This window comes from Planococcus citri, chromosome 2 (assembly GCF_950023065.1).
Source record: "Planococcus citri chromosome 2, ihPlaCitr1.1, whole genome shotgun sequence".
Classification (NCBI taxonomy): Eukaryota; Metazoa; Arthropoda; class Insecta; order Hemiptera; family Pseudococcidae; genus Planococcus; species Planococcus citri.
The window spans coordinates 7,778,967-7,793,620 of NC_088678.1; the positions used below are offsets into that span (position 1 = coordinate 7,778,967).

General features: G+C 34.7%; 2 protein-coding genes across 3 annotated transcripts; both read left to right on the forward strand.

The window, feature by feature from the left end:
* The first annotated feature begins 1,985 nt into the window (after positions 1 to 1,985).
* Positions 1,986 to 6,392, forward strand: LOC135834433 (sodium-dependent phosphate transport protein 3-like). 2 transcript variants are annotated; one of them, XM_065348309.1, is made up of 10 exons: positions 1,986 to 2,145; positions 2,268 to 2,491; positions 2,570 to 2,803; positions 2,895 to 2,982; positions 3,079 to 3,302; positions 3,408 to 3,554; positions 3,686 to 3,722; positions 5,714 to 5,869; positions 5,954 to 6,039; positions 6,119 to 6,392. In XM_065348309.1, exons 1-10 carry the CDS (start codon positions 2,067 to 2,069, stop codon positions 6,293 to 6,295), a joined length of 1,452 nt encoding a protein of 483 aa, XP_065204381.1. In that variant the 5' UTR covers positions 1,986 to 2,066; the 3' UTR covers positions 6,296 to 6,392. The 2 variants fall into 2 exon arrangements, with proteins under 2 accessions (XP_065204381.1, XP_065204380.1); XM_065348308.1 differs by having other exon boundaries at positions 1,987 to 2,145; positions 3,686 to 3,818.
* Positions 6,393 to 8,469: 2,077 nt separating this feature from the next.
* LOC135838226 (sodium-dependent phosphate transport protein 3-like) lies at positions 8,470 to 14,372 on the forward strand. Its single transcript, XM_065353850.1, has 10 exons — positions 8,470 to 8,793; positions 8,913 to 9,172; positions 9,254 to 9,487; positions 9,582 to 9,669; positions 9,846 to 10,069; positions 10,300 to 10,446; positions 13,057 to 13,189; positions 13,497 to 13,652; positions 13,981 to 14,066; positions 14,156 to 14,372. Exons 1-10 carry the CDS (start codon positions 8,787 to 8,789, stop codon positions 14,336 to 14,338), a joined length of 1,518 nt encoding a protein of 505 aa, XP_065209922.1. The 5' UTR covers positions 8,470 to 8,786; the 3' UTR covers positions 14,339 to 14,372.
* Positions 14,373 to 14,654: the final 282 nt, after the last annotated feature.

A 14,654-nucleotide genomic window follows, 5' to 3' on the forward strand; every position in this document is an offset into this window, starting at 1 on the left:
AGTACTTTTATCTGAGCTTTGTGCACTAAGGTGGGTACCATCGAGAAACTACCGCGTGAAAAATTTCAGATCCACGCCACCTCCCCTTTATGAGGAACCCCCTTTTTTGAAATTTCAATTACAGTTTTCTCAGCCCCATTTCAACCGATTTTGAAAAGTTTTCTGAAAGTTATGTATATCCTTAGTAGGTATCCCCACAAAAATTTTCAACCCCCTCCTCTCATATTTGCCCCTCAAAAAAGCATTTTTTGTATGCCTATTAACAATCAAGATTGCGAGGTACAATAATTTTAGAAACATGTTTTTTGGATGTATTATTGGCCCCCAAACATCTTATACTATGTATATTAGAAATTTTTGCTTTGGTATTCCGTGGTGAAAACTTGGAGTAATGTATCTTGGGGAGGGGGGGGGGGGTGGGAGTGAAATGGGAATGTTGAGAAAAATAACTATTAATGAGTAGGATATCGTTTTCATATGATTCGACACCAATGAGCACGAATATGACCTCAGATTTTCTGGTACACTCACCCAGCCCCCTCCAGAGCACCTCAGCCCCCCACAATTTTCACTATTTTTGAAATGAAGTTATTTTGATGACATTCGTGTCGTTTTCATATGATTCGATACCGCTGAGAGCACGAATACGACTTCAGATCTGCTACACTCGCCTAGCCCTTTCCAGAGCCCCTCACTTGAGAGGATTCCAAAGAAATGATTTTAATGAAAAGAGAAGGGTGTGTGATTTTCAGCATGGATGTAAAATTTTCACGAATCAAAATGAGAATGCTACATGGGGGGGGGTCGGGGAAATCATGATGAAGGGTACGTATTTAATAGAGGAGAGGGGCAGGGGTGACCTCGATTTTCTCAATGTCATAATTGATTCTATTATATAGAGGGTTACAAGCTTTTCATTGTACTTTTTTCTGAAAAACCAATTTTCAGAGGCCTCATCTCCCTTCCCATGGTCGGAGGGGGAAAAGTTGGTGGACAAAATTTGTAGGAAATTTGATGTAGAACAAAATTACCGAGCTATTTCAAATGTGAAATCAATCCACGAGGAGGAATAATAAAAACGGTGGGGGGGCTGAGGCCTCTAGAGAGAACTGTAAAATCAACCCCTGAGGAGAAAACTGCGAAAAACCCATTCACACCCCCCCCCCCATCCAAAATTAGCAAGAGGGGTACGGGGTGATAAATCTTAGGAATTATTCAGGGGGTCACCCTCGACAATTTCCCGCAAAAAAATCTTGGCTAGGTAAAAATGTTTTTTTAAATGCTAATTCTCCTGTATTAGTAGGCACAATTATTATTTTTTCAGGTACATACCTACTTATGTAACCAGGGTTGTCCAAAAACGTGATTTTTTTTGAAAAAAAAAACAAAAAAATGTTTTTATTTAAAGCGTTTTTTTTTGTTTTAAAATAATTTTTTTGTTTGTTTAAAACTGTGTGTTTTAAACACAAATTACTTTGTATTGGGTTCACCAGACATCAATTTTTAAGATGTGACGTCATAAAATGGTTATAAAGCTCAAGAAATATTGAAAATTTGAAATCAAAACACAAAATTCGTCTCTAAAAATACAGTTTGTTCAATTTCACTTTTTTTCAACAAAAAACTAAAAAAATGTGCTTTTTTTAGGAAATTGGAGTTGAAAAAAAAACACGTTTAAAACAAAAAAAAAAAAAAAACTGTTTTAAACGGCTTTTTTGCTTGAAAAATCGTTCTGTTTTTTTCATTCGTTTTAAACGCGTTTTAAACATGTTTAAAATATTTTTGTTTTGAACATGTACAACCCTGTGTGTAATATGAGAATATCCACGTTCATTCCATATATTTGTCCATTCTACTACTGTACGCAGAATATAAGATAGTCTGGTAAGCACTGCAGGTATACTTGCTTTATTTTAATAGAAAATTATCGTATAAGTATGTAGACTATATCTATCTTTTCTATAAACTTTGAAAAATTGTGTTTTTTTTCCTCGTCGTTTTATAGGTATACATTTTGCTTTTATCTACTTTCATAAAATATCCATTTGGGTGAGTTACTATTTTATATGTGCAAATTTTACGTTCCCGGCACAAAAAATTATCGCATTAGTGTTGATTCCAGAAAAAAAGTCTTGAAAATGCAGAGTAAGTAAATCCAAGTCAATTCATTTGCTAAACAAGTTTAGATAGGCACCTAATAAGTAACATAATTAGGTACTCTATTATTTCAATTAGATAAATTGGCCTAAACTGATCGCAATTTACAGAACGACATGAGCTTTGTGTGTTATTACTAACGCTGCTTGTGTGTAATACGTTGGTCACATTAAATACTGATATCGCCATCGTGTCCATGGTAAACAGTCAAAATGCTGAGGTCACATTTACTCGTAATAAGACGTCAACTATTTGTCCAAATAGCAATTTTTTCATGGGTAATTATTTGAAGGATGACAACGATGCTAACGAATCGTTAAAAAATGTCAATCAAGTGAGCTATAAAGTAACTGATACTGCATAGGTACCTACCTCTCGAGTCTCGACAATCCTCAAACCTCATATTTTTCAGAACAATGGATACAATTGGTCAGAAGCAGAACAGAACTTGGTTCTTTCGGGGTACTATTGGTTAAATTATGTTGCAATAATGCCCGGCGGTATTTTAGCTCATAAATATGGAGCTAAAATAGTCGTTGGGTATGCACAACTGATTTCTTCTACAATGTCATCGTTGATTCCCCTGGCTGCCCAGTCCGGACCTTTGGCAGTATCTTGGATCAGAGCTGTACAAGGAGTTTTATCGGTTAATACAGTGCATTATCTGGATACCTATCTGCTCAATAGCGCAATAAAATTCATTGTCTCTTGTCTGATGAGTAATGATTCTGTTGCAGTTTATGTCTGTTCCCGCTGGTGTATATCCAATTATTGGGAATTGGAGTCCGCCACACGAACGAGCAAAATTTGTAGCTAATTTTATGTGTAAGTTAACGGATTATTTCTCTTAGGGACTAGTATAGTGGATGTATTTTTGAAATTGGATACCTACTGATTCGAGTTGACTGTTTTGACTTTAAGTTGGAACCTACATCGGTATGACTGCGGGCAGCTTTATATTTGGTTTCATTGGGCAGTATTTACATTGGTCGATTATTTTTCATTTCACAAGCCTATGTGGTGTGATTTGGAGTATATTTTGGTATCTCCTGGTTCATGACACACCCGCTAAGCATCCTGCAATCAGCGTGGAAGAAAAAGAATATATTGTAAATAGTCTGAAAAAGGCGACCTGTAAAACTAAGGTAGGCAATCAAAGTGACACGACTTGTGTCTTGTAAAGTGATTAATGAGTAAATGCCCATAAGAACCCTAAGCAGATGATGAGTGCCCAACAACATTTTTTTTAGAACTCAATTCCTTGGAAAGGTATTGTCACTAGTGTGCCCCTTGCTGCGTGTATCTTGACAGAATGTTTGCTCATCTGGGTATGGGTAATGATGACCACATATTTTCCGAAATATCTCAAGATCTTTTACAGCTTGAATTCTAACGAGGTATGCAATTTTTTGAGGAGGGATCTTCCTCTTCTTGGGTTTGGTGATTGGTAGGAATTAAAGATTCGATTCTATTTAAAAATTCCAGTTGATTTGTGATCATGATGTTTTTGTTGTATCTACATATTTAGATTGGAATCATCACAGGTGTGCCAAACATCATCACAGGTATATTGATTTTTGTAATTGCTTATTACAATGATCTAATCATCAAGAAAAATATATTGACTACAACAACCACCAGGAAAATTTCCACCATGATAGGTATAACTGTAGTATACCCACTTATAACTACCTACCAGTATACTTCTACCAACATTTTCCTTGCTTGACGAGAAAAAAACAGTTGACCATAATTGGTTTTAGGATTTTAAGTGGGAAAACTCTGGAGAAAAATTCGTTTTTGTGTTTATTTCAAAATCCCAGCCAAAAAAGACAATTGTTGTACCCTCTAAATCTAGCTATGTTCTTTCATTTTTTTTATTTTTGAGAATCCCGAACTTGTGTATTTCACAAAAAATGGAAATTTTGTAGATTGATGAGCTCAAAAAAGGGAGGATAAATTTACAAAATAAATATCCATGGCTACCAGCACCTCCCCAAATGGAGTAAAAGTTCAAAATAGTTTTTTTTGTGCGACACATCAAATAGTATGTTTTTGATGACGCTGAACACGAATATGACGTCAGATTTTTGATTGGACCCATTGACGGCCCCCAGCACCTCCCCAAGAGGGAGTGATTTAAAAAAAATGGTTTCAATCGTGTGACACTTGAAATAGTATGTTTTTGATATCGCTGAACACGAATATAGCCTTAGTTTTTTAAACTGATCTCACCCATGGCTCGTAGAACCTCCCACAATTGGTAAAAGTTCAAAAAAATTGTTGGAGGCTTTGGATGGATTCGTGTTCAGCGTCACCAAAAACGTACTATTTGATGTGTCGCACGAAAAAAAAACTATTTTGAACTTTTACCCCATTTGTGGAGGTGCTGGGAGCCGTGGATGGGACTCAATAAAAAATCTAACGTCATATTCGTGTTCATCGTTACCAAAAACATACAATTCGATGCATCACATGCCCCTGATTTTTTTGTTGAAAGTTTTGCCCAAAATTGGGGGTGGGGGTGCTCCCCGTCCATTAAGAGATCCCATCTCGAAACTTGAATATTTTAAAAAAGCATCAAAAGGTACATCCATGGAAATTTTTTTCAGAATTTTAAATGGTAGCTCCCACTTACAGCGCCATTTTGAAATTAAGTTCAACAGTTCAACCGTCAAATTTTGAAAATTTCAAAATGCTTAAAAAGTTCAAAATTTAATACCTACATTTTTGAACTGTGAAATCAGTTTTGATCAAAGTATCATAGTTTTGGAGGAATGCGCTGCTGAAGTTGAGTACTTACCTCAAGACAATGTGAAAATAATGGAAGCCTTCCCACCCACCCCCTGAGAGAGCTGGGACCAAACTGATTGCGGGTATCTTACTTACTGGGTGGGTAGATGTTGTAAAAAACATTTGAGCGAAATCAAAAGACATGACTTTCAAAATCGCACTTTTTTGGTCGAATTGACATGGAATGGCCCCATGGTGGAATTTTTAAATTTTTCTAGAATTTTGAATGCTCAAGAAGGCGTGAATATGAAGTTGGGCAGGTATAAATCGAGTTGTGTGTTATACTCGACCTGTTTAACAAGTTTATCCACATTTGAACCGATTTTGGGAGGGACACCTCAAGAGTGGGGGTTTGACCGAATTTTTTCAGGTTGGTTAGAAAGTGGTCGAAAATCAGAAATTTTCAATGTGCGAGGAAATTTTTGAAATCGGCACGAATCGTTGTATTTCGTCCAGAGCTAACCCTCCGAGGGGGAATTTCGCCATTTCCAGCCGTTCTGGAGCTTCCAGCGCGATTTTCAGTTTCTCCGGCAAATCCGTCCCACACACAAAAAAAAAATAAAACAAATAAATAACAAAACGGCCAATTTATGGTACGGAAATTTTAGTCTTTAGGTTAGACAGGTACCTACCAATAAACAATTTAATTTTACTAATGCATAATATAATGTACATTTATGTACCTATTTAGTATTTTCCTTATATGAAATCAAACAAATCCTTTGCTTACCTAACTATTTTGTACCATATTTTGTACTAAAAGGTGGTATTCTGTCCATGATTCCACTCATAATAATAGCAATAACCGAATGTAATCTGACACTGGTCATTTCCTGTTCAATTATTCATAATGTTATGAGCACTTTTCAAATGTTTGGAACTCCGTTGGTTCTTGTGGACATGAGTCCTAAATTTTGTGGTAGGTTTGTTGATCATTGACCAAGCTTGTTTATCCAATTTAGAGTTACCAAGAAAATACTTTACAGTTGATTTTTATTCTTAGGAATTCTGGAAGGATTCTCTGGCACAACAAGTTCCCTACTCACGTTCGTTTTCTCTGCAGTGTTGAATTACTTTAGCACAATCTATGTGAGTACTTATTCAACCGTGTAAATTTACTAATAGAATAAGTACTAAATGGAAATCAATCTTAATTTTAATCAATCAGGATGTCAATTTGTTGTGGAAAATTGTTTTCTTGAGCTCATCAATGGGTGCTATTTTCATAAGTGCGATATTCCTGCATTTTGGAACGTCTGAACTCCAACGTTGGAATTTCGTAGATGATGCCCAAAAAGATCTGCCACTGAATCCATCACGTGGTAGTAAATCTGACATTTTATAATGAAATTATCAAGTATTTACTTACTTAATGTAGTACCTACATACATACATGTAAATTGTACACGAGTAAAGAAATTTAATCATGTTGAGAACCTTTATCTGAGCTTTGTGCACTATCACCAATTCACGATTTATCTACATACACTTATCCAGTAAAGATATGTAGATTGTACGAGATAATTTTTACGCCATGAGCAGCCCTACTGCCATATTCACAATAATTGGGAACTGGACTCTACCTCAAAAACGTAGTAAATTTGGATCTACTTTCATGGATGAGAACCATCAATCCTTATGTTAGTTAATTTGTTCAAAAGTTTGAAGAAGCTCCAACCTACTTAGAATTTTCTGAGAGAGATTGAAGTAAAATGTTGACAAGAAGTTGTCTGTTTTCGAAATTCACTAATTTTTTAATTTAAAAAATAACAATGCTGAAAATTGGCCCTAGACATATTTAAATAATTCTAAGGCTTGGAGATTCAATTTTTGCAAAAATGAGAATACAGTGTTACTTGATAGTGTTTTTGCAAGCTAAAATTTTTCGAAAAAGTTTGGTGCATTTTTTTGAAAAATTTGAGTTGAAATATTCACTTTTTATTTCACTTAAGTATGTGAAAAGTAGCTAATTTTTAAAACACTTTGTTAGTCAAAATATGGCTTAAAGAGAAGATTCGAGAGAAGCAGCTTTTTAATCGCATATTTTGAGTTTTTGATGGATTCATTGTCATAGTGGCCCATTTAATCGATTACACAGATTTCTTCAAAATTGGTCTGAAGTTTCCAAAGTACTGTTGTAGATATAGGCTCCAGAATGGATTGAACCATCTATACCTACTTTACAGTAGGTAAATTTCAGCTTTCTAAATTCCAACATTGCGGAAATTTCAACTGCTCAAAAAACTGTTTGAAACCGCTTTCAATCGATTTAGAAGGTTGGTATGAAGATACAATGCAAACCAAATTTATGCTTTATAAGTAGGTAAATTTTTCCAATTTCAAGCCCAAATTTGATTTTTAAAAATTTGCCAAAAAATTCACACTGTTTTTACGATATTTACTTATGAAAACGTGAATTTTAATTTATTACCTAACTTTTTCACTTGATAAGCATTGCTTGCTCTTATTATCACCTAAATTTTAGGAATACATATCACGTACACGAATTTAAATATTAATGAAGCGCGTTCATAGTTAGGTACTTACGTTTGTTTTGTCTTTTCTCAAAATTTAATTATTTTTATGATGTTATATGAACCACGTTATTTGTTTACTTCGCGTAATAATCATAATATTGATGGGAATGTGAGTCTGTAAGTATACCTACAAGGGTACCTACTTAAGTTAATTTTAATTCTAGAATTTGCTATAGCAGGTTGAAGACTCTCCGATTTGAACTAGAGAAAATCTCTTAGATCAGAAGAGCATGAACTAATATTTCTATGATCAAAATTTGATTTCCTAAAACTAATTTTTGGATTTTTGATGAATTTTTGAAAATTTCAAAATTTCGAAAAGCAATTTTCTTTGGAAATTTCTAATTGCTCAGGAGGGGCAAAAAATGAACTTCAGAAACTTTAACGTTGATCACCAGTAGCTAATGGCAGTAATTAGAGCTCTGTCTCGGCTATTTTAGGCGGCCACTTTGATATTCCAGGAGTTCCAAGTCAAACGTGAATTTTTGACCAATTTTTAAAATTCTAGAATTCTAGAAAAAAAATCAAATTATGGAAGAAGGTGCAGATATAACGAGTGTTTTTTTTTAAAAAAAAAAAAAAACATATCGTCTGGTGTGTCTACACAAAGGTCGAAAGGGGAGGTTTTAGAATATGTTTTTTCGATTTCGGCTGGGTTCATTAAAATCAGAAAACGTCAGTTCAAAATGTTCTCAAATAATATAAATTTAATTCACTTTGAGTACCTATATTTATTTGAAGTTTACATATGCTTAAATTTTTGCCATTCATCTGTGTAAAGATAAAGCAGGTTCACAACTTCACATACGTGATGAAATTATTTAATTCGTATAGGTACTAAACTGAGCAACTAAGTACCCTTATCTGAGATTTGATATGTATTTTCCACCAAACAATCTCAGTAAAGGTAGAAAGATATACATATGTCTAGGTAGGTACCTAATGCTGAATAATTATATTATGCTTTAAAATAAACTTGAGCAAATATTTATGGGCTCTATCTAATTTTTCATTGAGATAGCCGGATGGAAAGACGCTGTACCAATGTCTGTAACGACACAATGTACTACGAGTATGTAGGTACCTACTTAATACGTATTTAACATTTTTTTTTTCAAAAATAAATCCATAGGATGATTATTCTTCAAGATAATATGTACTTAGGTTCACTCATCAGGTTATCCACTCAACTCCCTGTGTATCTTTCGAGCAGATGATTACAGCATTGACAGAAAAATAAGCTTGAATATCTGAAAAATTCCTCTCATTCATTTTGGAGCAGCTGAAGAATTGATCAAGATGCTTAGTAAGTGAAGTGTTCATGATTTTTAAAACGATAAAATTACTGTAAAATAAAATATTTCCTTGTCAGTTAAACACAAATTGTTCAAATTGACACTACATATCTCTTATACCAACTTGCAGAAAGACATGTGCTTTGGCTGATGCTGGTATTTCTGCTTATCAGCAACACATTAGTCACATTGAGTATCAGCATAGCTATTGTATCCATGGTACGAGTAAATACACGTAACACCACCAACAATACCAACGCTGCATCTGAAAATTCAGTCCATGTCGTTTGCCCTCACACGAATTTTTTTCTAAGAGAGTACATCAGTGGCGGTGCAAATTCATCTAGATTTTTGTCGTCAAGCTCGAATATTTCTCAAGACAATACAGAAGTAAGTATGTATAGTCAAGGCACATCCTAACACCGCAGATATCTACATACATACCTACTTATCTATAATGTGATATTGCAGAGAGAAGGATTCGATTGGACAGAAGCTGAACAAAATATGATACTGTCTGGATTCTTTCGATTAAATTATTTATCAATTTTGGCCGGTGGTGTCTTGGCCCAAAAGTATGGATCGAAAATAGTCGTAGGATGTACGCAGTTCACCATTTCAGTATTGTCTTCTTTGATCCCCTTTGCTGCTGAGTACGGATCAGAAATAGTGTCCTGGGTTAGAGCAGTACAAGGATTGTTATCGGTAAGCTGATTTTTGGTTTATGGAAGATATAGGCACTAATTGTTAAATTGAACTTGGATGAGATATACCTACTCACATGGAATACTGGTTTCAGGTAATTGCTGCACCAACAGCGGTGTATACAATTATTGGAAACTGGAGTCCACCTCAAGAACGTGGTAAATTTGGAGCTACTTTCATGGGTAAAAATAACAAATATTTAAACTTACTTACCTATACCTATCTACTAACTATTTCTTTTCAGTTCTTATGAAATCTATTCAAGTAACTGGCTACTCAAAAGTTACATGCTTTATTTTGTCAGTGAGTTCACTACAATAATATCACACTCGTCCTGTATGTTACTTTCTGTATTTAGTTGGAATATCGCTTGGTGAAGCGTTGGGAAGCGTTTTATTTGGATACATTGGGCAATATATGCACTGGAAGTACATTTTTCATTTAACCAGTATTTGTGGAATTGTTTGGAGTATATTATGGTATTTTTTGATTCACGATTCACCTAAGCAACATCCTACAATTTCGACCTTGGAAAAGGAGTACATTGAAAGTAGCTTAAATGTGACCTCAAATAAGATTAAGGTAAAATTTCATAAAACTGAATCTAAAGATTTGGCTGTCGATGCTTCACAAATTCACATACGGTATTTAAAGAAAAGCTGCGCGCGCATACTGTCATGGGGATAGTTGCGCGCGCATCAACTTCTTTACCTGTGTTCAGGGATGCGCGCATCGTTCGCTGATTTTAATGCGCATGCGTTAAAACGTTTTTACTTACACAGTTTTGTTTTTCATTTTCTGTTTTAAAATAGGCGTCCATCCCTTGGAAACATATTATTACCAGTGTACCATTCATCATTTGTCTATTGTCTGTGAATTCTGGAATGTGGGCATTCATGATGATGAATACATACTCACCTCTTTATTTGAAGACCATGTATGGGATGAATTCGAATGAAGTAAGACGATACGAACTAAATACATAGGCTTTGGCGATGTAAGTTGACTTGTGTTTGTTGTTGTCTGCTATTTGAATTTGCACATCTATAGGTAGGGTGGGGGGTCTTGCATGGGTAATGAATAGATTTCAGTCACTTTGAATTGAGTTGAGAAAGAGTTACAAGTCCTGAAGCAAAAAATTTAGCTGCTTGTGCTTTATTACAAAACTTAGACTAATATTTTTCAAGTTCCTTGAATTCACCAATTGAGTAGGTTCCTATCTGGAAAAGGGAAGTATCTCAACTAAACTGGTACAAAAATGTTTGAAATATAGGTACAAAAAGAAATCGGAAAACGACCACAAATCACACCACCAAAACAAATTTCAGGCGTATTCGTATTGAATTCATTTTTCGATTTTTTGGCGAATTATGAGAATTCAAATGTGATTGAAAAAAAATCAAAATTTGATGAAATTGATATAAAATTTTATTTTTAACCTTCCGCGTAGATTGCTAATGATTTCGAACTGTTCTAGAGCCTTCGATGGATTTTCTGATCCACCAATTTTGAAAAAAATGCTGTAAGTAAAATGAAATTCAGCACCAGAGGCATGACGAAGCGATGTGTCGTGGGGGGAGGAGTGAGACTGAAATTATCTAAACTTTTTCTCAACTTTTTACTCAAGAACCCACCTCGCTCCATCCACCACCAACATTTTTTCCAACCAATTGACCAGATGTGGTTCGAACCATTTTATAAAAAGGTAACTTGGATACAAAAATGTCGAATATAAATTTTTTTATTTTTATTTTTTTATTGATTGGATTTGGATCATGTTTTTGGGATTTCTCGAGTTGATTTTTCCATTCTAGAAAAAGATTTCAAAGATTTATTTATTATTTAGATAAGGTGTAAAAATCAATGGCTTTTGGTAATTTTTTGATTTTCAAAAATCACGCTACTTTTCTCCTAAGTCAACCAATTTTTCCAAAAATTTCTTATTTGTTCAAAATGTTTTTCTGTCGGGGGGGGGAGAGGTTCGGCACGCCACAGTTCAGTACCCATGGTAGGTACATATGTACTGTAAGCTAGGATTCTCACCATCTTTCTTATCCTTGCAACAAAATTCTCTGTTCTTTTCTTTTTCAGGAATAGGTAATCATTGGAAAAAATTTTGGATTGTAACTGCCAACTGGCACAAAAAGATTTTGAAAAGTATGTGCCAAAATCGATCGAAAAAGTGTTGAATTTCATTATTTACAGCGTTTTTTAGAAAACTGGAGAGTCCGAAAACTCGCTAAAGACTCAAGAAAGGTTTGAAACCAAAACCACTCCCTTTATAGTCCGGCATATGACAATAGGTGTAGTTGCACCCGCCCCCCCCCCGCCGATCCTCGGGTACAACTTTTTTCTTAAAGGAGGAGTCCTAAGGAACATTTCTAGCCCTTGTCCTTATAAGAAAAGTGGTTTTACTTACAACATGTCGGCCATTTTGATTGACAGGTCAGCCGAGATCGCAGATTTTGCGTTTCAACATAAGATTTGCACAAAAATTTTCAAACCTTACGAAAGTAGATCGAAAGATTATGCAAAAATTTATCACCTGTCAAAATTTTAAGTGCTAAAGTGCGTTTTTCGATTTTTGGTGAATTTTTGAAAATCCAATTTAGGCCAAAAATGAGGGAAAAAATCAAAATTTTACCAAATTGACCAAGAAAGCTGAAATTTGGGATATACCATATTTTCGACATGGCAAATCGATTGGAAACTGTTTCAACCCGTTTTGAGCAGTTCTGGAGCCTCCAGCAGATTTTTGAAACTCGAAATTCCCACAAAATTCCATCAAATTGGAGTTGTAAAGCTGAAATTCATTCTAAAAACTAATTTCAATACGCTACGAAGTACTGCACGTGAATTTCAAGTCGTTTTGGAGCCTCCAGCGACTTTCTGAAAATTACTGGAACCTCCAGTAGATTTTTGAAACTTGAAATTTCCCCAAAATTTCATCAAACTGAGATAGAGAGTCGAAATTCATTCTGCAAACTAATTTCAATACGCTACGAAGTTGACTACTGGTGGATTTCAAGTCGTTTTGGAGCCTCCAACGATTTTTTGAAAGGTTATATGGCGTTTTTTTGGAAAATTGAAATTTCCTAAAAGTATGTAGCTGGACGCTTCAAAACCATTTGAAACCACCATGTAGTCTGCGAAGTAAATTTTTTTGGGCAAGTTTGCTTTAAAATGTTCCTCAGGATGTCCCCTTTAAGAAAAAATTTGTTCCGGAGGATCGGCGAGGGGGGTGCAATTACTCCTATTGTACTATTGTCATATGCCGGACTATTACTTACTTCTTTTCAGCTACCTATTACAAGAAGTAGTTTTTGCTCCTTTTTCATTGATTTTTGATTTCATGGCATGGCTGGAGCCTCCACAAATTGAGCCAAGATGTTGGAATTTGTCTACTCTGCTAGATATTATTTTTGAGGAGATTCAATCCGAACCAAATGAGATGAGAGGACGCTCTAAAATACCTATAAGCTTTTGTAAAAATAGAAGACTTCCCTATGAGGCACCTAAATATCTGTTTTTCATCTGTGTACTTATTATATGTAAATGAATAATTACAGATTGGAATCATCTCAAGTGTTCCGTACATTTCAACGATCATAGTTGCCCTGGGAATAGCTCATTATAGCGATTTATTTGTTAAAAAGAAATGGCTAAGCATAACGAGTATGAGAAAAATCTGTACATTTTTAGGTAAGAACGTTTTGAACCAGTGCTAAAGAAACACAGGAAAGAGGTTGTAGATCCGATTGGATCCAAATTTATCCATTTTTAAACAAAAAATTATTTACTCAATTGAATCAGAATATGAACTTGATTGGTTAAAACTGCATAATTCACATCTATTTTGAATCATTTGATAATCACCATTTCTGATCCATTGGATAAAGATACCTGGACCAATTTGGATTCAATTCGATCAAAAAATTACTTCAAATGAAAGTGAACTTTGTATTGCCAATTCATGAAAAACATTTTCTGATATTTGTTATTTTCATAGGCTGTGTTGTGGCTGCATTTCCGATGATAATTATTGCATTTACTAAATGTAATCTTACGGTGGTTATTCTTTCTATGCTGTTCGTCTGCATCGTGAGAGTATTTGGTAATTTTGGAGTTGTCTTGGGTGTTATGGATTTAAGTCCCAAGTTCTGCGGTAAACACCAAAATATTTTTCTATTCCATCAAAATTTTATCATAAATCATAAGTAAAGCTAAGTAGATTTATTTCGAAATAATTTTACTTTACGTTTCTAGGGAGATAATCCGCTACATTATCTCCCGCTCGCTAATCGCTCGGTGGACAAACTAGCGGTTTTCTCCCTTAAAAACGTAAAATATTTTATGAAACAAGGGAGATAATGTGATCTTCAACCATTTTGAGTTACTTCCCTCGCTTTGCTCGGGAAATAAATCTCAAAATTTGTTGAAAATCACATTACCTCCCTAGTTGCATAATCTACTATTACTCATTTTTTTTGCAGGAGTTCTCGAAGGAATAATAGGAACGTCATCAGCTGTTCACATGTTTGCATTTTCAACCGCTGTCAATTATTTTACCGAGATTTGGGTTAGTCCAAGATTCATTTTCAATCTCTGGATTAATACGTATTTTGGTTCGAAGCCGGTTCGTTGTTATGAAATTTTTTCTTATTACAGGATATTGAGGAAATGTGGAAAGTGTTGTTCTTGTTTACCGCATTGTATTGCATGCTAACAAACATGGTGTATGTGATTTTCGGCACGTCTGAAGAGCAACCGTGGAATTTTGAGAGAAATGTCCAAGAAAAACGTGATTCAGAAGCGATATCGAAAGAATTGAAAACACTTGTGCAGAAATAATGCATAGGCATAAAATAATCAAGTACATACCTTACCTACCTCATATTTTTTAGAATAATTTCATCTTCTATTAAAAATCAAATGTTTTCCAAAGAAATATTTTTGCTCCTTTTTTTCGAATCATAGGCAACTTATTTGTCTGATTTTTTTCTGATTCTATTGGCAAGCTACTAACTTCGTGCTGTTTTTTTTTTTCAAATGAGCGAACCTTCACGTGTGACTCTTATTCTAGGGAAGTCGTAAAAAAAATACATTTTAATCTGAGAAGCTGAGAAGATTTTATTTTGATCCGATACTTTGAAAAAAAATTGAAATT